General features: G+C 41.8%; 1 protein-coding gene across 1 annotated transcript in view; it reads left to right on the top strand.

The window, feature by feature from the left end:
• The window catches only part of WWC3 (WWC family member 3), a 257,499-nt gene that overhangs the window by 206,461 nt on the left and 30,631 nt on the right, over window positions 1-20,407 (top strand). The window contains exons 11-16 of the mRNA XM_040338138.1: window positions 779-1,344; window positions 9,421-9,538; window positions 12,597-12,671; window positions 14,689-14,775; window positions 16,905-17,097; window positions 19,666-19,824. Of these exons, the coding sequence (XP_040194072.1) occupies window positions 779-1,344; window positions 9,421-9,538; window positions 12,597-12,671; window positions 14,689-14,775; window positions 16,905-17,097; window positions 19,666-19,824 (1,198 nt within the window). The remainder of the gene's footprint in view (window positions 1-778; window positions 1,345-9,420; window positions 9,539-12,596; window positions 12,672-14,688; window positions 14,776-16,904; window positions 17,098-19,665; window positions 19,825-20,407) is intronic.

The following is a 20,407-nucleotide window of genomic DNA, read 5'->3' as shown; positions in this document are numbered from 1 at the left end:
TCCAATATGAGCTTAGCAGTCAGGATATGGCGCTATCGGGACCTTCAATAAGGTTTTTCAGTTTTCACATCAAGTTGTCCACAGAAGGAAGGCAGGATCTGGGTGGGGATACCTATATTACACACTCGATCATGGCAAATAATTTATCTACAGTAGTTCCTACAGAGAACTTCCTTTGGGAAATGATTCAACTGAAATAAAAATAAATAAAAAATCTTTGTTTTGTTGTAAGCCTGATTGAACTATTTCATAGGTTTTTGCACAAGACTGTTCCTTTAACAAAAATAGAAAAAATATATATAGTTGCGCTAGATCCTAAACGTCCTTAAAGGAATACCAGCTTTCATGCTCGTTGTGTTGTTGTACCATGTAAGGAAACAAATGCCTCATAGTGTAAAACCAGTGGTGTTTATTTAGTAAGTTAAAAACAGTAAAAACTCACATTTTCATCAAGAAAGATCAGCCTTAAGCCTGTTGCGCCGGCCGGACGCAAACAGGCAAACCCGTCCGTATGGAGATCGAGCAGACGCGACCTATCACGAAACGCAAAGGGCGGAACAAGTGGCGTACTGACGTCATCACCCCCATCTGCTCGATCTAGCGCAACTATATATATTTTTTCTATTTTTGTTTACTGTTAGTTTGCAGGTTAGTTGCTGCTTTTCACAATAGTTTCAGGCTATTTATATACATTCTACCAGCATTTGCATCTAAGCACAGTTGTTTTTCACTTTTTTCCTGTTCCTTTAACACGTTTATGTTTCTATTTATATTTTAGCTTATCTGCTAGCACCCTTACCATGTCATCTGGTAGCAGTCGTGGCTCTTTGGCATCAAGTCGAGGATCTTTGGCATCAAGTCGAGGCTCTCTGAGCTCCATAAGCTTTACAGACATTTATGGCCTTCCACATTATGAAAAGCCTGAACTGCTCTCTGAATTTTCTCAGCCTATGCGCTTTGATGTAGTTCCATTAGATACTCTTTGCAGAGATGGTCAATATTCTGAAACATCTGGGCTCCCCAACCTCAGTAAACAGAAAATGTCATTGGATACCCCTCAGTCATTAGCCTCACTGTCATCACGATCGTCATTGTCTTCATTGTCCCCCCCAAGTTCCCCACTGGACACTCCTTTCCTGTCTGCTTCTCGTGATTCTCCGCTTGCCCAAATGTCAGAAGGTCTGGAGGAAATAATGGGGGCTTTGGAAATTCTAAGAGGGCATAGTTCCTGTTTGGTGGATGAAGAGACCCAGGGACAATCTTCTCACATTCAAAGCTGTCACTCAGAAAGTAAAAGTCTCAGAGAAAGTGAAGCTCCGTTTCCAAGTCTTCAGATGGGTGCAGGTATGGCTTAAGTTAATGTCACAAGTATTTATATTTATTTGTTCTTGAAGAATGCAGCAGGATAAAGAGATTGCATTGCTTGGTCTTCAGCTAAATAAAACAGGAAATGACAACAGGAAGTGGTGGGCTGGAGAACTGAAATCTGTGATTTCCAGTAGTTGCCTACAGAGATAAAACAAACCGAAAAGTGACCATCCACCCAGGAGGTAGGAGACGTTCTCCCAACAAGTAACCATTTACTCAACACTCAAGTAGCAGCTTAAAGTATATCTAATGCCAAAACTTAGGGGGGATATGATCAACATGTACAAATATATAAGAGGTCCATACAGTGGACTTGGTGTTGAGTTATTCACTTTACGACAGTCAACACTGAGGACAAGGGGGCACTCTTTACGTCTAGAGGAAAAGAGATTTCACCTCCAAATATGGAAAGGTTTTTTCACAGTAAGAGCTGTGAAAATGTGGAACAGACTCCCTCCAGACGTGGTTCTGGCCAGCTCAGTAGATTGCTTTAAGAAAGGCCTGGATACTTTCCCAAATGTACAAAAATTACTGAGTACTAACATTTATAGGTATAGTTGATCCAGGGTAAATCCGATTGCCTCTCGGGGGATCAGGAAGGAATTTTTTCCCCTGCTGTAGCAAATTGGATTTAATGCTCTGCTGTTTTTTTTGCCTTCCTCTGGATCAACTGTGGGTATGGAGTTGGGTTTATGGGATTGTACTGTGTTTTTTATTTTGTTTGTTTATTTTTTGTGGTTGAACTGGATGGACTTGTGTCTTTTTTCAACCTGACTAACTATGTAACTTTGTTTTGTTTTGGTTAGAGTAGAGAATGGTAATGCCCCTGTCATTTCCCTTCATTACCTGTTCTGTAAACCAATGCTATTTTGCATTGCAGTCACTAGGGAGTGTTTTTCCATTGAAGTCAATGGGACACAATTTTGCATTGCAGTCAGTAGGGAGTGTTTTTTGCATTGAAGTCAATGCGACGCAATGGGGTGCAGCATGCCATTTTTTGTTTTCTATCAGCAAAACACAGATAACTCTATTTTCAGCGGCCTATTTCAGCATCCCTATTTATTTATTACAGGTATGTGTATTGCGCCGACAATTTATGCAGTGCTTTACATACTGTGCATACACATTAGCCCCCACCTTCAAGTAGCTTACAATCTAAGGCCCCATTGTACATAAATACACATACACACACACAAACTAGGGCTATCTAAACGGGAACCTATTAACCTACCAGCATGTTATTTGAGTGTGGGAGGAAACCCATGCAAGCACAGGCAGAACATGCAAACTCCATGTAGATGGTTTGTACTATTGAGCCAGGTTACCTGATGATGGATAGAATGCCACCAATGTTATGCTTACTTTTTGTATCCTTAAGTTTACAATTTTAGGAAATTTATCTCCAATCATCCATCAAACATGGGTGCAACACAATGCATACAGTATGTGTATCAGTGTTTTACTTAAAGAGGAACTGCAGTCTGCTCACATAATTTGTAATAAAAACATCTTTGCCATTCTAAAGCTTCCCTCCAACCACTTTGCATATTATTTTATATATACTGTGGTTCTGTACTTGCCAACTATGCTACAGAAATCTCCCTCCACTGATTCTGGCTGCAGCCATTTTAAATGTGGTCATCTGAAGCTGCTGCCTGTTCACTTCCTGGATTTACATAGACACACACCTCCAGCTCTGCCGCTACCATTGGGCCTCCTACGACTCATCCCCCCTCCCTTCCTGGCAAACTCTCACAAGAATGAGAGAGAGAGCTGTGCATGATGTCATAAGACTAGGATTTTTTCCAGACAAGAAACATGAAGTGGGCTGTATGAGGTATTTACTGGCAGAAAGGGTTTTTTTTTTACTATCCAAAGTTAAAACAACAAGGGCAGAGGATTTAATAGATGGAAAGATGAAAAAATTACTGAAGTTCAACTTGTAACTTCAGCTCTGCAATAGAAAACACTAAAGCTCTGTACAACGATGGACCGTTTTCATCGGACGAACTGATCGTGTGTGGGCCCCATCGGTTTTTTATCCATCGGTGAAAAAAAATACAACCCGTTTTAAATTTTTCTTATGGTTAAAAAAACGATCGTCTGTGGGGAAATCCATCGGTCAAAAATCCACGCATGCTCAGAATCAAGTCGACGCATGCTCGGAAGCATTGAACTTAATTTTTCTCAGAACGTCGTAGTGTTTTACGTCACTGCGTTGGACACAATCGGATTTTTAACCGGTGGTGTGTAGGCAAGACTGATGAAAGTCAGCTTCATCGGTTATCTGATGAAAAAATCCATCGGATTAGATTCCATCAGATATCCGATCCTGTATACAGGGCTTAAGGAAATGCCTGGTTTTGTTGGCATCCTGACCACAAATCTCTTTCTAGTTCTGCTTTAGCAATATTTTGAATGCACAGATTTATGTTCTATATCATATACAGTATAAGGCCCCTTTCACGCGGGAGGATCGTTCAGGTCTGCCTGTCAGTTTTTTAGGCGGACCTGAACGTACACTCCGTGCAGGTCTATGGAGCAACGGATGTCAGCGGTGACATGTCTGCTGACATCCGACCTGCTCCGATTCGCTAAAGTGTGACGGATGGAATTTTCCATATGTCGATCGGATCGGATGACGATGGACTCTACAGTCCGTCTTTATCCGATCCCCCATAAGGGAGAGCGCCGCTCTGACAGGTCGGTCCCTGCACAGTGTGCAGAGACCAACCTGTCATCTGCCTGCTCAGCGGGGATCGATGGAGCTATCCCCACTGAGCAAAGAGGAGTGTGTACACGGACACGCCTGTGTGAAAGGACCCTTACATAATAGACGTATATTTCCTTTGGACAAGGAAAGTATTGGTGCAATATTAAAGAGTTTGAAAACCTAAAAAAAAAAAAAAAAACCTGCAAGTCAAAGGCTTAATGAGCTATGCATTGCATAGTAGCTCACTATGAAATACTTACCTAGGAACGATGCCCTGAATCGGCACTGGCACACTGCTGACAGGACCAACATCTTTCCCAGAGTTACTTCCGGGTTTGCGGGCTCCGCAGCTGCTATGTCACGCCGGCCACGGCACATGTAGTAAATATATGTAGGACATATATACAGTACCTACAGGTAAGCCTTATTATAGGCTTACCTGTAGGTACAATTAAAGAGGATGACTCTACTTCCTCTTTAAAGCGGGGGTTCACCCGAATTTTTTTTTTAACATCAGATTGAGGCTAATTACGGGAAGCAGAATCGGGTGTTTTTTTTTAAATCAATGCAGTACTTACCGTTTTAGAGATAGATGTTCTCCGCCGCTTCCGGGTATGGTCTTCGGGACTGGGCGTTCCTATTTGATTGACAGCCTTCCGACGTTGGCATACAGCGAGTCACGAGTTGCCGAACGTCGGTGCGGCTCTATACGGCGCCTGTGCACCAACGTTCGACTACTTTCGGAAACTCGTGACGCGCTGTATGCGACGGTCGGAAGGCTGTCAATCAAATAGGAACGCCCAGTCCCGCAGCCCATACAAAAAAAACACCCGATTGTGCTTCCCGTAATTGGCCTCAATCTAATGTTAAAAATGTATTTTTTGGGTGAACCTCCACTTTAAGTACTCATTTAGAGAGATAAGGGGTGTTGCCCTTGCATCAAGTCTGTAGTGACCTATTTTTGGGGTAATGCCAGAGCCTAGGTAAATAAAGCGGAAGATTTACTAAAACTGGAGAGTGCAACATTTGGTGCATCTCTACTTAGAAACCAATCAGCTTCCAGGTTTTATTGTCAAAGCTTAATTGAACAAGTTGAAGTTAGAACTGGCTACCGTGCACAGCTGTACCAGATTCTGAATGCTCCAGATTTAGTAAACCCCCCGTGTTGACTTTTGACTCGCTAGACTAGAGTAATAACCTTTGTATAGCTGAAATGGGAAAAACAGGGCAATGCTGCTAAAAGATCTGGATATATCTGGGAACTCCATTGAAACAATTCATTCTTGCTATTTACAGTGGTATGTGACAGCAGTGCTATTGTTATTTTATCTGCACAGCCTATTCCTGTTATGTAAGTTTAGTGTGGAGAGTGCAACAGTGCTGCATTCCATCAACACTTCATTGTTAATACAGTCAAATCCTATATTTATGCACCTGTTTTCTTTTCTGTGTATATACGCCTTATCAGTTAGTTAAACATAATAATATTTTATTCATCTTTTTATATTATGTGCACAATTGCAGTTATACTGTTTAACATCTAACAGTTCATACTGTTTAACATGCCCACATTTATTTAGGGAGATGATATGATTTGAAGGAAGTATGCTGCCACCTAGTGGTTGATAGTAGAAAATACTATATTGGGCAAAAGAAAATTACATTTGTTTGGTGAGCTATATATGGTACAGCCGAGCGTCATTGCATATCATTTGTTAACTTATAGTTTTTTTATATCTTTGTTAGGCTGTCAGTGGGAGAAATCCTTTAGTTGTGTGGAAAACCCTGTGTTTGTTGCTTCATTTCACAACTAGATATTTGAATCAATGGAAGAGATGTGCAACTAGTGCACAGGGAGTTGCCCCTTAGGACGTTTAAAGCAGAAAAAATGTATAAAACTAATTTAAATTTTGTATTTCTACGTATTTGTATGATTTTTTTCTTAATAAAGCTAGCACTTATGTGCGTTTTTTTTACATATCTCTACTCTCTTTAATATTTTTTCTGCCTTAAAAGTCCTAAGGGGCAACTCCCTGTGCACTAGTTGCACATCTCTTTCATTCATGTAAGGATGTTGGCAGCACTGTATAGATTTTCCAATTCTCACACCCCCATTTTTTCGATATTTGAATCAAAGCAGTTATTAAACTAGCAGATTTAAATAAACGAACACATTGAAGCCAGACTCCAGCAGATACCTAAAGTGGTTGAAAACTCTTATACCACTTATACCTACAGGTAAGCTTATAATAAGGCTTACCTGTAGGTACTGTCAATATCTTCTAAACTTGCACTGTTTAGAAGATATTCAGAGTGCATGCAGCATACAGTGCTGGACTTTCAGAGCCTGTGCCGAAAACGGCAGCTCCCACACGCATGCGCAGCAGTGACATCATCGTGCCCCCGAACCCAGAAAGCAGACCAGGGAAAGATGGAAGCCCTCTCAGCGTTGACAGTGTGTCTTCGTTTTGAGGTAAATCTCATAATGAGCAAGTATGCAATGCAGAATTTTTTTTTCGCCTTTAACTGCGGTACCCTCTAGCTGCTAAATCTGAGGGACAGGTTGTTCTGTTGAAATACAACAGACTTACTGGCCAGATCACCAGGTGAAAATAAAAGAGAGAAAGAAAGACAAAAAAAAGAAAACTATTGCAGACACCACATCTAAGAATAGGTAAGCTGATAATATAATACATGTTTTCTATTGGGTTTAACCACTTCCATACCAGGCACTTACGCACCTTCCCGCCCAAGCCAATTTTCAGCTTTCAGCACTGTCGCACTTTGAATGGCAATTGCGCGGTCATGCTACACTGTACCCAAACAAAATTAGCTTCCTTTTTTACCCACAAATAGAGCTTTCTTTTGGTGGTATTTGATCACCTCTGCGAAAGATCGAAAATTTTTAAAAAAATTACGTTTTTATTTTTTTCTGTAATTTTTTTGTAAATAAGTAAGTTTTCTCTTTCAATTACGGGCACTGATATGGTGGCACTGATGGGCACAGATGAGATGGCACTGATGGACATCGACGAGGTAGTACTGACGGGCACAGATGAGGTGGCACTGATTGGCGGCGCTGGTATGCGGCACTGATGGGCACACATAGGTGGCACTCATGGGCACACATAGGCGGCACTGATGGGCACTCATGGGCGGCACTGATGGGCACTCATGGGCGGCACTGATGGGCACTCATGGGCGGCACTGATGGGCACTCATGGGCGGCACTCATGGGCACTCATAGGCGGCACAGATGGGCACTCATGGGCGGCACAGATGGGCACTGTGGGGCGGCACAGATGGGCACTGTGGGGTGGCACAGATGGGCACTGTGGGGTGGCACTGATGGGCACTGTGGGGTGGCACTGATGGACACTGTGGGGCGGCACTGATGGACACTGTGGGGCGGCACTGATTTACTTGTTGCCAGTCAGTGCCCATTTGTGGGCACTGATTGGCATCTTTTTTTTTTTTGCATCTTTTTTTTTTCCCCCAGGCTTTTTTTTTTTCAGACTTTTTTTTTTTTTTTTTTACTTTTTTTTCCCCCGTTTTTTTTTTGTTTTGCCCTTCCCTGGTGGGCATCCCTGGTGGTCCATGTGGCGATCCCAGGGGGGGCTGCGCTGATAAACAATCAGCGCGAACCCCCCCTGTCAGGAGAGCCGCCGATCGGCTCTCCTCTACTCGCGTCTGTCAGACGCGAGTGAGGAAGAGCCATCGACGGCTCTTCCTGTTTACACCGTGATCAGCCGTGGTTGGACATGGCTGATCACGTGGTAAAGAGTCTCCGTGAGAGACTCTTTACCGAGATCGGTGTTGCGGGGTGTCAGACTGACACCCCGCAACAACGATCGCCGCGATGCGCGCCCCCGGGGGCGCACAGCGGCTCAGAGTCCTGAGGACGTCATATGACGTCCAGTCAGGATTCTACAACCACTTTGCCGACGTCAATCTGTCATTGGCGGGCGGCAAGTGGTTAATATTGCTTTAAATTCTATAAATTACACATCCGGTGCTTGTTCTCATTCTTAGATAAAATATATAAAGCATGAGGTGTTCCGTCATACATTCACTTTGCTCTTGCAGAGTAGATGATGGGAGCCATATCATAGAACATGAATGTAGTGGTAAATGACATGGCATTCAGGGTACAAATGCTTTCAAGAACCTTCACAAGCAACTGAGCTCAGCTGAGCATCATGTTTAATGGTATGAAAGGTAGATGGAGGAGAAGGTGAACAGTGGGGTGAAATTGCTTTTATGGTGACCAGACTTCAGGCAAATAGATGTGAATGGAGTAAGGGAATGGTTTAAACCAGGGGTGCCCAACCAGTGGCCCGCGGAGCCTTCTGATGTGGCCTGCGAAGCCCTCTGATGTGGCCCGTGACCTCCTGCTCTGGGATGGAATAAAATAGAATACTGTTATTAAAGGTAAGTTTATTACTAAAATCACAGTGTATACATGGGCATATGTGCTCTACAGTGGTTACTGGGCTGCTTTCAAACTGATCCACATGTGCAGAGAAGTGCACCTCTGGGTTACCTGCACTGAACCATAGACTGTTATTACCTGCGAGTTTGGTTTGCTGAGAGTAGAGTGGGCTCTATAGACCCGAGTGGGCCGCCATCCACCCGTTCTGCTCATTGTGGCCCGCGACCAGTTACCAAGTCGCTTAAGTGGCCCTTGCTCTTTAAAAGGTTGGGCACCCCTGGTTTAAACCCTTGTCAGAAGACATGAGAGATAGGAAACTTTGACAAAGTAGGATAAATCCATTCTTAGACAGTTGTCACCGGCATAAATGTCCCCTATGGAGGATTTCCCATTCCTTTTCTCCTTCTTTATTGCCAGGATACAAAGAGAGAGAGAGAGTATTTCCCTAGTTGGCACACAGCAGCAATACATACATGACAAACAAGACAAAAAAAGTTTTAGCTTTTAGATATAGATAAAGATACTGTATTTATTGGCGTATAACACTCACTTTTTACCCCGAAAATAGAGGGTAAACTGTGCCTGCGTGTTATACGCAGGAGGCTGTAGAACATTTTTTTCCTGAAACTTCCCTATTAAAGTTAGGGTGCGTGTTATACGCCTGTGCGTGTTATACGCCGATAAATATGGTACTTTAATCTCTTTTTTGAGTACTTGAGTTTTTTTGCACCTCTCCTGCACCAGAATCCTCTGAACCAAAGACTGATCTTGTCAGGGTATATTGCTGGCAGTACATATATATTCTTTTCCAAAAAAGGAGGAACAGTATAAAAGTAATTTCCTACTGTTGCTATAAAAAAACAAATTACAAATTTTGCAGCTCACCTTCTGTTACTTTTCATTACAGGCATTACAATCCATGAAGACTGTGCAATAAAACTGGAGAGAACCAAAGGAGTCTCTGCTGGTTTATCAGATGACTCTCTTGCAAGTGACAGTGGTGTTTTTGAAGCCTTAAGTAAAAGGTATCATCTATGTTCATGAGTCCAAAATGAAATTATGAAGACATTGGGGTCCTATTTATAACGACATTGACAACTTCCTACATTGTTGTTTTCTGAATTTGGCAAACTATTTTCTAAGGTGTTAACAAAGCTACAATCAGGTGAATTTTGCAGGGTGCTGAACTTCTGATTTTTTTTAACAGTTTAAATGGTTAAACAGGAGAAAAAGAAAAAGAAAGAAAGGGTTTACCATGCAAATAATTATATATTGTTTGTATAATGCCCCACTAACAGGATGAAATCACACTCAAAACTACAAGCTAAGAAATAGCAAGTTTATCAGTGCTTCACTGACATGCAGATAGCAAATTCATAAGATCATTAAAAAGTCCATAAAGTCCATAATGTGATGAATAAAAACAGCAGGGGTTAAGTGGCCTGATTCAGGGATGATCAACACCAGCAGTCACTGACAGCTCCTCAAACAGGGTCTAGGAATCCCTCAAAGACATGTGAAGAGAATGGAAGGGGCGAGAGGTCAGCATGTGTTTAGAACCAGAAGAATTTATTGCAGAATCATTTACAGTTAAAATTCCAAGGTTCTGTATGCAGAGCCGGTGTGGTATGCAAGGCCGGCAGTCAGTAAAGACTGGATGGACTGTGGAAAAAGCCACAGGGCACAGAACTGGAACCCGCCACGCGATGGAGACTGGCAACGTCTTCAACTAACACAAATGCCTATGTGAGTGAACCAGGAGCAAGCAGGCGGTTGTGTTAAACGGAGACGCCACTGGTCTCCATCACATTTGGCGGGGTTCCAGCTCTGTGCCCTGCTGCTTTTCTCACCAGTCCATCTAGTCTTAACTGACAGACGACCATGCATTCCACACCATGCATACCACACCAGAGCCCTGCATACAGAACCCCTGGATTTTAGTAAATAATTCTGCAATAAATGCTTCTTGTTCTAAAAACACAAAGTAATGCTAATGCCCTATTAAGCCTGGATTTTTTTATTATCAGTTGCCTAATCGCTTCTATATACAGTTATGTCCATATACATTTGGACATAGGCACAATTTTAGATTTTTTTAGGTATTTATTAACACATATTCAAGCTATAGTTATATAATGAATATGGGCAGAAAGTGCACACTCTCAGGTTTAGCCCTGGTTCACACTGGAGCGTTTTGACATGTCAAATCGGTGGCAATTGCCATCAATGGCACCGTCCTAATCAGTGCGATGCCGCATCTGCGGCGATGCACTGATTTCTAAAAGTAGTTTTTGTACTACTTGTTGCGATTTCGGGCTGATATTTACATTGACATCTGTGCAGAAAACTGCACAGATTTCTCTGAAATCTGAACTGATATGCGGGAGTGTGAACCTAGGCTTAATTTGAGAGTATGTACATTCAAATTGGGGGAAGTGTTTAGGAAATTACAGCTCGTAAGAATAGCCACCCCCCCCTTTTTTTAGGGGACCAAAAGTAATTGGACAATTTAATTAAAAGCTGTTTCATGGCCAGGTGTGGGCTACTCCTTCATTATTTCTTCATCAATTAAGCAGGTAAAAGGTCTGGAGTTAATTTTAAGTGTGGTGTTTGCATTTGGAATCTATTGCTGTGAACCTACATCAGGGATCCTCAAAATACGGCCCTCCAGCTGTTGCAGAACTACACATCCCATGAGGCATTGGAACACACTGACATTCACAGACATGACTAGGCATGATGGGAATTGTAGTTCCTGAACAACTGGAGGGCCATAGTTTGAAGACCCATGACCTACATAATGCATTCAAATGAGCTGTCCATGCAAGTGAAACAGGCCATTGTAAGGCTTCAAAAATGAAACAAATCCATCAGAGAGATGGCAGGAACATTAGGAATGGCCAAATCAACATTAGGAGTGGCCAAATTAACAGTTTGGTACATTCTGAGGAAAGAAGAAGGCACTGGTGAGCTCAGCAACATAAAAAGACCTGGACGTCCATGGAAGACAACAGTGGTGGATGATCGCAGGATCCTCGCAAGTGAAGAAAAATCCATTCACAACATCCAGACAAGTGAATCATTGCCAAATTCTACAATCAAGAGAAGACTTCACAAGAGCAAATACAGAGGGTTCACTACAAGGAGCAAACCATTCATAAACCTTGAAGAATAGAAAAGCCAGATTAGACGGACCAGTTCTGGAAAAGCATTCTTTGGATGGAATGGTCCAAAAACTAAAGGCAGAAAGACCGACAAACAAAGAACAACTGAAGACAGTTGTAGTTAGAGCCTGGCAAAGCATCAGAAAGGAGGAAACACAGTCTTTGGTAATGTCCATGGCTTCAGGCAGTCATTGCCAGTAAAGGATTCTCAGCAAAATATTAAAAATTAAAATTTTACTTATGATAATAATTTGTCCAATTACATTTGAGCCCTTGGAAATAGATGGACTGTGTATAAAAATGGTCGCAGTTCCTAAAATTTGTACTTGATATTTATATTCAACCCCTTAAATTAAAGCTGAAAGTCTGCACTTCAAATTTATTTGGATTGTTTTGTTTTGTTTTTTTATATATATATATATAAATATATATATATATATATATATATATATATATATATATATATATATATATATATATATATATATACATACATATATATATATATTTATATATATATATATATATATATATATATATATATATATATATATATATATATATATAGACCTAACTTGTTACAAAGTTAGGTTGAAAAAAGTCCATCTAGTTCAATCAACAGAAAAAATAAACAGATAGAAAATGTCCCTATACAAAATCCTTTACCCGCAGTTCATCCAATGGAAGGAAAAAAAACACCTATAAAGCTCATCCCCTAGAAGGCAATTGGATATTCCTTGGATCAAAAATTTCTCAAAACATCCTTCTATAACGATTTTGTTTGAGGCACTGTATAAACTGATCAAATCTTCACGTTTTAAGTTCAGGTCTACTTTAAAGTATCTAATGAAAACTGGGCACTTTTTTTATCATGATATTCTAAGTAAAAATGCAATGATCTAATTTTTTCTATTTACAGGAATGAGAATGTTGAAGATTCTGTCTGTAAAGAGCCTGAAAAAAAGGTGGAACCCCAAGTTCATGTTGGAGTAGTGTAAGTGACTTACCTGGTTAAGGTAAACCAAAAACAACATTAAAAGTGAAGTCTTGAGACGCATACAGCGAGTCTTGCCTACTAGCTCTGGACTTCAACAAAGTATTGGTGTAGAAAACTAGCAAATAAGGATAAATCTGGACCTATTACTCACAGTTTATATACTGTTTGTGATTTCTGCAAATACTCTTCCTCCATTAATTGATGTTTTTTCCCTCTTCTGCCCTTGTGCAAAGAACCTAGAGTCAAAGCAAAGCCCTTCTTCAGGGAAGGGAACAATTCTCTGTGCCAGTGAAACACTGAGATGAAACAAATCCTCCTACAAAAGTAGTATCTGCAGTCACCTCTCCTCTAAATCCCTTCTAAGTACACAGATCAACTGCTATTTTTTCAGTGCCAGAAGGCAGTGTGCAATGGTTCTGGCATCATTCACTAATTGTACAGCATAGAGCAGGAGGCTGAGTGTAATCTGAGACCTGAGTAGGGATAATGGACAAACCCCTTTCTGCACTGTCTTATAAGAAAAATTAGCACAACTGAGGCTGTCAGTCTCCTGCTGTGTGCTGGAGAGGAGTTTACAGCTGATAATGAGACCAACTGGAATCTCACAGGAAGCAGCAGAAGCCATTGGCTCAAATTCCGTGGGGGGGTGTGGCTGAGCTGTGCTGGGTGTGTTTATGGATGCACACAACCCAGCTTGGGAGCATTCCCCCGATGAGTGCCCCCTTTAGCATGTGCTTGGTTAGGGGGCAATCATACAAGAGTAGGAGCAAGCAACTCTGGTAGGGGTAAAAAAAAAAGAAGGAAAAGGGGCCGCTATATACAATATCCTTGCACAGATCAGTTACAGGGGTTGTAAAGGTACATGTCTTTTCACCTGAATGCATTCTATGCAATAAGGTGAAAAAACATCCGACGATTAGCACCCCTCCCCGAGCCCTCGAAAGTGCCACGTCGCGAATGCGCTGGCTTCTCAGCCAGGCTTCTTGGCCTTTCTCGGCTCATTTATTGGATGATTAATAGCAGTACAGCCATTGGCTCCCGCTGCTGTCAATCAAATCAATGACTGTATTACAGGAGCGCACCCTCAAGCTAACCCCCTTGGGAGAGTGCTTTCTAGAAGGGGGTTAGCTCTTGTGGGGAGGAGCCCAGACAGCCGTCGAGGGACCCCAGAAGACGGGGAGCGGGGCCACTCTGTGCAAAACGAGCTGCAGTGGAGGTAAGTGTGATATGTTTGTTATTTAAAAAAAAAAGGAACCTTTATCACCCCTTTAAGTAGAAACAGAGACTTGAATATCACTGTAAAGCCCCATACACACGGTTGGACTTCAAACAAACTTTTCAGTGGATTTTTGTTTGAAGGGCGTTGGCCATGAACTTGGTATTCATACAGACGGCAGAACTTTTTCAGCAAAAATCACATGGTTTTTCAGCTCTTTTCTGCTCTTTGGTCAACTTCTGCTATTGTTGGTCGATTTTAAGATTGGTTCTGAGCATGCGTGTTTGTACTTTGGACAATAGTCCGATGGACTTCTGTACACACGATAGGACTGTGCACCGTAGGACTTTTGTTGCTGAAAAGTTTGTTTGTTTGCATAGCGAACATTTGTCCGATGAAAACCGAAAAAGTTTGTTCGATGGAGCGTACACATGGTCGGATTTTTTTGAAAACCTGCTCATTTTGAAGTTTGTTGTCAAAAAGTCAGACCGTGTGTATGGGGCTTAACATTACATAAAAGAGGAAAGGTAGGTAGGATGGTAAGCAGAATGTTTTAATATCTTTTTTAGGTTATGCTATGTGAATGGGATCTCATAACAAATATAAAGTAGGTGTTATCCCAGTTTGGATGCAAAAGTGGAAGAACCCACTAAGCACTGTGATGATGATTTTCACATATTGTACATTTAGTATATGTCAAACTATTACTCCATCATAATTCTGTTTGTCTGAATATATGACATATTAATCCTGTTTTTTGTATATGGGTGTTTATTTACAATATGTGTTTTATTTCAGGTATGATTGTGGAAGTGAATGTCTTTTTGTACATGTTTTGCAACTTAAAAATTTTAATGGGCTCGCTCTCAAGCAAGGATGCAAAATGTAAGTATAAAGAAATTGTAACAAAAATGTACTCTTACCAAAAATAGGTTTCCGAGATTTTATAATGGTACACCTTTGCTTCCATAGTTGACTTATATATATTTATTCCTTTCCAGAACTTTGCTAGTTGTCTTTCTTAGGTGTAATATTTCTCTCACAATACAGTGTGGTGAAAACTAGTGACAGTGGGTAGGTTTGATGCCATTGGGGGTTTGACTAAGAAGAATCATAGTCTTAGATCTTATATATTCCCTGGGCTAGCAAACGTGAAAATACTTCATATGCATCGAGTGCAGGGTTTTTCAACCGGGGTGCTGCAAAGAGTCATCAGGGGTGCCATAGCCACATCCCAGTCTGAGCGCTACTTTGCGTTAACTCCCGTGCACTGCGACTCTGTGAGGAGAGAGAGAGAGCATAGCCCACATCTCTCTCCTTCTCCTCCTACCTGCAGTTATGTGCACAGCTATGTGAACAGCTATGTGGACCATGGCCGGCAAAACCAAAAGCTGTGCTGGTGATGTCCTCAGAGGTTAAGGACATGTCGTGGCAGCACGTCAGCTTTCTGCTTTGCTGGCAAAAGTTCACATAGCTGCAGGAAAGAGTTTGGGGGGTGGGGGTTGTGCTAGGAGGGGGGATTTATTGGGGGATTTGTGCTAGGAGGGAGACACTACAGCGTTCTGCTTTGTTGCCAATAATTCACACAGCTGTTCACATCGCTGCAGGAATGCGGAAGAGGAAAGAGCTGTGCGGACTGTGTTAGGAGGGGGGATTTAAGGTGGGGGTTTGTTCTAGGAGAAGGAACTTGAAGGGGGAGAGTTTGTGCTAGGGGATGGGGATTTGTGGGGGTTTGTGATAGAAGGGAGGATTTGAGGGTGTTGTGATAGGAGTGGGGATTTGGGAGCAGAGGGGTATGTGCTAGGAGGGGTGACTTGGGCCCGCTCACCCATGAGCGGCCTAGCCGCCCGCCGAGCTGCCTGCCCGTTCACTCACCCATTAGCTGAGCTGCCCGCTCACTTACCCGCTGCTTTCCGCAACTAATTTCTCCAGGGGGGGGGGGGCAATTGTCCCATTGCCCTCCCCCGGATCCGCCCCTGACTTCTGTGTAAATCTAAAGTGGTAACCCTTGGAGGCTTTTAAAGAGTGGCCTATGGATACTTTTATGTAACGTATTTTGTCGCTGTTCTACGGGTGGGTGTGTGCAGTTTTAAAGCTTGATATGTTTGGTATCTATTTACTCTGCGTAACATCTTCTGTTATATTTTACCAAAAATTGGGTATTATATTGTGTTTGTATGCACTAATATTCATTAAAGTGTGTTCTTTCCCCCAAAAAAATGTGTTTGGAAAATCACTGCACAAATATCACATAGCGTAAAAAGATTGCAGAACCTACCATTTTATTCCCCTCTGCTAAATTCTATATATATATATATATATATATGTGTGTGTAATGTTTGGGGCTTCTAGGTAATTTCCCAGCAAAAATATAAAATGCTGATTTATACATACCCGTATTTTTCGGCATATACCGCGCACTTTTTTCCCCTTAAAATAAGGGGAAAATTGTGGGTGCACGATATACGCCGATCCCCACTTCCCGCGATGTGTTTGAATGCCACCGCCGACATATACCGAGCGCAGTACACTCGGGTACACTCGCCAGGCTCGGCTCCCCTCGCGGTCACGCCCTGTGCCGCCTCCTAGCCTTTATGCAAGAGGAGCCGAGCGTGCCCGAGTGTACTGCGCTCGGTATATGTCGGCGGCGGCGTTCAAACACAGCTCGGGAAGCGGGGATCGACTCAGAAACTGCGCGGGAGAAGCTGGGAGGACACCACCAGGGCCACAGACGGACGCCGGACCGGACAAGGCCGCCGATGGACGCCGGGCAAGACACCGACGAGGGGCATTCAAACTGTAAGTATTTTCTTTTTTTCAGAAAATTTCCCTTGCAGGTTGGGGGTGCGCGCTATACGCCGGGGTGCTCTATACGAAGATAAATGCGGTATATGTGAGAATTGTCAGAATAGGCCTGGTCTTAAAGTGGGTAGTTATGTATTGTAATAATAACAGTATACTGTATCATAATACTATATATATTTAACAATGTATTTTTTTTACATATATTTCAGTCACATTAGGGTCTACCTGCCCTCCCTTGAATCCACTACACCAAACACTTACTGTTCAAAAGCTCTGGAGTTTCAGATGCCACTGATGTTTAATGAAATGTTCCAAATTCCCATGCAAGCCAGTGAACTGACTCTGAGCTCCTTACAGCTGTACATATGTTCTGTGCTCCCTGACAAGCAGGAGGAGCTACTGGTAAGTGAACACTGCCTTTAAAATACATTCATACAAATATGGTAAACCAAAAAAAAATTGACAACACACAAACTGTTCTTCCCTTAGACACTTTGATAACTAACGACTTCAATGTTTTTCTGTTGTAGTATAAGTATTTCAATTTTGTATGAAAAGGGGTAGCACAGCATTACGGTAAATTAATTAATAATCAAGTATAAGTAATGTCTGTTTCCTCAGGAGGTGGAATACTTTTAACAATGGTAAACAAGTGAATAACTAAAAACCTAATGGAGGTCAATGGTAGATTTATATAATTTGAAATACGTAAAACTCCTGTATTTAATTAAAGATTCATTTCATATCCCTGGGTTAATGTGAGCGAGGATCTAAACAATAAGTACAAATATATTTCTTTGACATTTACAGAAGGAGAAGGAAATAAAATTAAAAAAAAGAGGAAATGGGAGGCATAAAGTTGAAGGTGAGGTGTGAGGGTATGGAAGGAATTTAAAGTGGTTGTAGCCCTAAAAAAAGAAAAGAAAAAAAAAAGATCCTATTCCCTTATAGCAGGTTAAACAGCATAGTTCTTGTGCTGTCTAACCTTTCCCCCTGTAAGCTGTAAAAAACCTGCCTGATCCCGCCTGTTCCTGTGTCCCCCTTGGTGTGCTGACCACAGTAATCACAGCTTCTGAGCCCTGATTACCATGGTCAGTTTACTTGGATGCCAATCCAGAGTAAAGCCCTGTACACACGATCGGTCCATCCGATGAGAACGGTCTGATGGACCGTTTTAAAAAACGCGGTCAGAACGCGGTGACGTAAAACACAACGACGTGCTGAAAAAAATGAAGTTCAATGCTTCCAAGCATGCGTCGACTTGATTCTGAGCATGCGTGGATTTTTAAATTTAAAACAAGATTGCTTTTTTTTAACCTATGGATAAATAACCGATGGGGCCCACACACAATCGGTTTGGTCTGATGAAAATGGTCCATCAGACCATTCTCATCGGTTTGACCGAACGTGTGTACGTGGCATAAGAGTGCCAGGTCATCTCTCTACTGATAACATTGAGCACCTCAGCCCCGGAAGAATTGGCTGCTCAATGACCAGAGCATTTTTTGCGATTTGGCAATGCGCCGCTTTAACTGACAATTGCGCGGTCGTGCGACGCTGTACACAAACACAATTGATGTCCTTTTTTCCCCACAAATAGAACTTTCTTTTGGTGGTATTTGATCAACTCTGCGGTTTTTATTTTTTGCACTATAAACAAAAGAAGAGCAACAATTTTGAAAAACATATATTTTTTACTTTTTGCTATAATAAATATCCCAATTTTGTTTTTAAAGCAATTTTTCTCCTCAGTTTAGGCTGATATGAATTCTTCTACATATTTTTGGTAATAAAAATTGCATAAAGCGTAAATTGATTGGTTTGCGCAAAAGTTATAGCGACTACAAAATAGGGAATAGATTTATGGTATTTTTTTTTTTTAACTAGTAATGGTGGCAATCTGCGATTTTTATTGGGACTGCGACATTATGGCGGACAAATCAGACACATTGGCATTTATACAGCGATTAGTGCTATAAAAACGCACTGATTACTGTGTAAATGTCACTGGCAGGGAAGGGGTTAACACTAGGGGGCAATCAAGGGGTTAACTGTGTTCTCTAATGTGTGTTCTAAGTTTAGGGGGAGGGGATTAACTAGAGGAGATGACAGATCGTGGTTCACAGCTTGTAGGAACTCAAGATCTGCATCTCTCGTGCCCGCGATCACTTGTGGCCGGTGGTCATCTCGACCACCGGTCACAAGCATAGGCACCCCCGCTGTACAGTGGGCACGTGCCCGCTATCCTGCTTAAAGCGACCGACGTACAGCTACGACGGTCTTCGGAAAAAAGCCGACCTGCCACAGTACAATGACAATGACAATTTCACATACTATATTCACCTATGGCTGTCATATAGAGTTGAATTTCAATAATATATGGGTGAGAACAACTGAAGGTTTTTATTTTTTGATGTCACCTATGAGGTGATTTTTAATATTTAAAAAAATAAGAGATAGGGAGGTTGATTTTCTAAAGGCAAATATACTCTGCACTGCACACAAATCTTCCTACATAAGTTGTATCTATCTTTCTATCTATCTCTTCCCTACATCTGTTCAAAGTGCTGAATTTATAAGCTTGTCTGAAAGTTCAGAAAAAAGCAGGTGGAGAGCTGAAGTTACACTGCAGAGCTCAGTGAGGAGAGCTCTGAGAGTTGATTGGAGGGAAGATTCACACCTCCTTCACACAGCTCAAAGGAACAGAGCTGAGGCTGTCAATCAGCTGGAGGTTCCTCCCGTCACCATTTTTCTTTATCAGTGATTCATGCTGATAGTAGAGGAACGAAGCGGCAGACAAAAGTGACACTTAGTGATTTTAATGGAAAGTTATGCTTTGGGCATATATCATGTGTGAGGTTTACAACCACTTTAATGTCATTTTTGTGATGTGTATTAGTCTGGGGTTAGGTTATAGATTATAATCTTTCTAAAGGGTTCAAGCAGTAACAGAATTTCTTATCATCACAGGGAATTTCTCAGATCAGCTTGGCTGGCTATGAAGGTGCGAAAGAGATGCATCTTCAGTGGTATCCTGTCGAGATCTACAGTAGTGCCAAGCCTCAGAAAGCTAGTGGTAATGGCCGTGGTCTTACTCGAACGTCTGTAATCACTAACCAAACAAAAACAGTGAGTACCGGAGCTTCTCTGAGAGCTGCATCTTCCACTGTGATGGTACATCACAGAAAATAGTACCTGGGGACCCATAATATATAATACCAATAAGACCTTTGTTTTAGGAGAAAAGAAAGACCTGCCGTGGTGTGAAAGTTTGTAATGGCATCATGCAGTTTCCCACACCCAACTGTTGTCCCTGCGGGGCTACTTTGTCTGGTTTTATTATGTTCTTTATCACTCTTCCTCATACCTAAACATTTCTTCATCTCATGAAGTGAAGAGCCCTTTACTCAGTTATTGATAATCTGTGGCTGCAGAGACAAGATTTTAATATCCTGGTCAAAGCTCACTATAGAACGCCTACAGGCTCTCGGTTAGGGGTCGATTTACTAATACTGGAGAGTGCAAAATCTGGCGAAGATGTGCATGGTAGCCAATTAGCTTCTAATTTTAGCTTCTTCAATTAACAGAAGCTGATTGGTTTCTAAGCAGAGGTACAGACTGCACTAACAATTTTAGTAAAGAAGCAAAGAGAAAGCAAATTCAATTTTCTCCTTGCTAAGTACAGCAGGGGGATCAGAGATGTGTTTAATCC

Source organism: Rana temporaria, chromosome 2 (assembly GCF_905171775.1).
Source record: "Rana temporaria chromosome 2, aRanTem1.1, whole genome shotgun sequence".
Classification (NCBI taxonomy): domain Eukaryota; kingdom Metazoa; phylum Chordata; class Amphibia; order Anura; family Ranidae; genus Rana; species Rana temporaria.
This window is presented reverse-complemented; position numbering and strand designations above follow the sequence as displayed.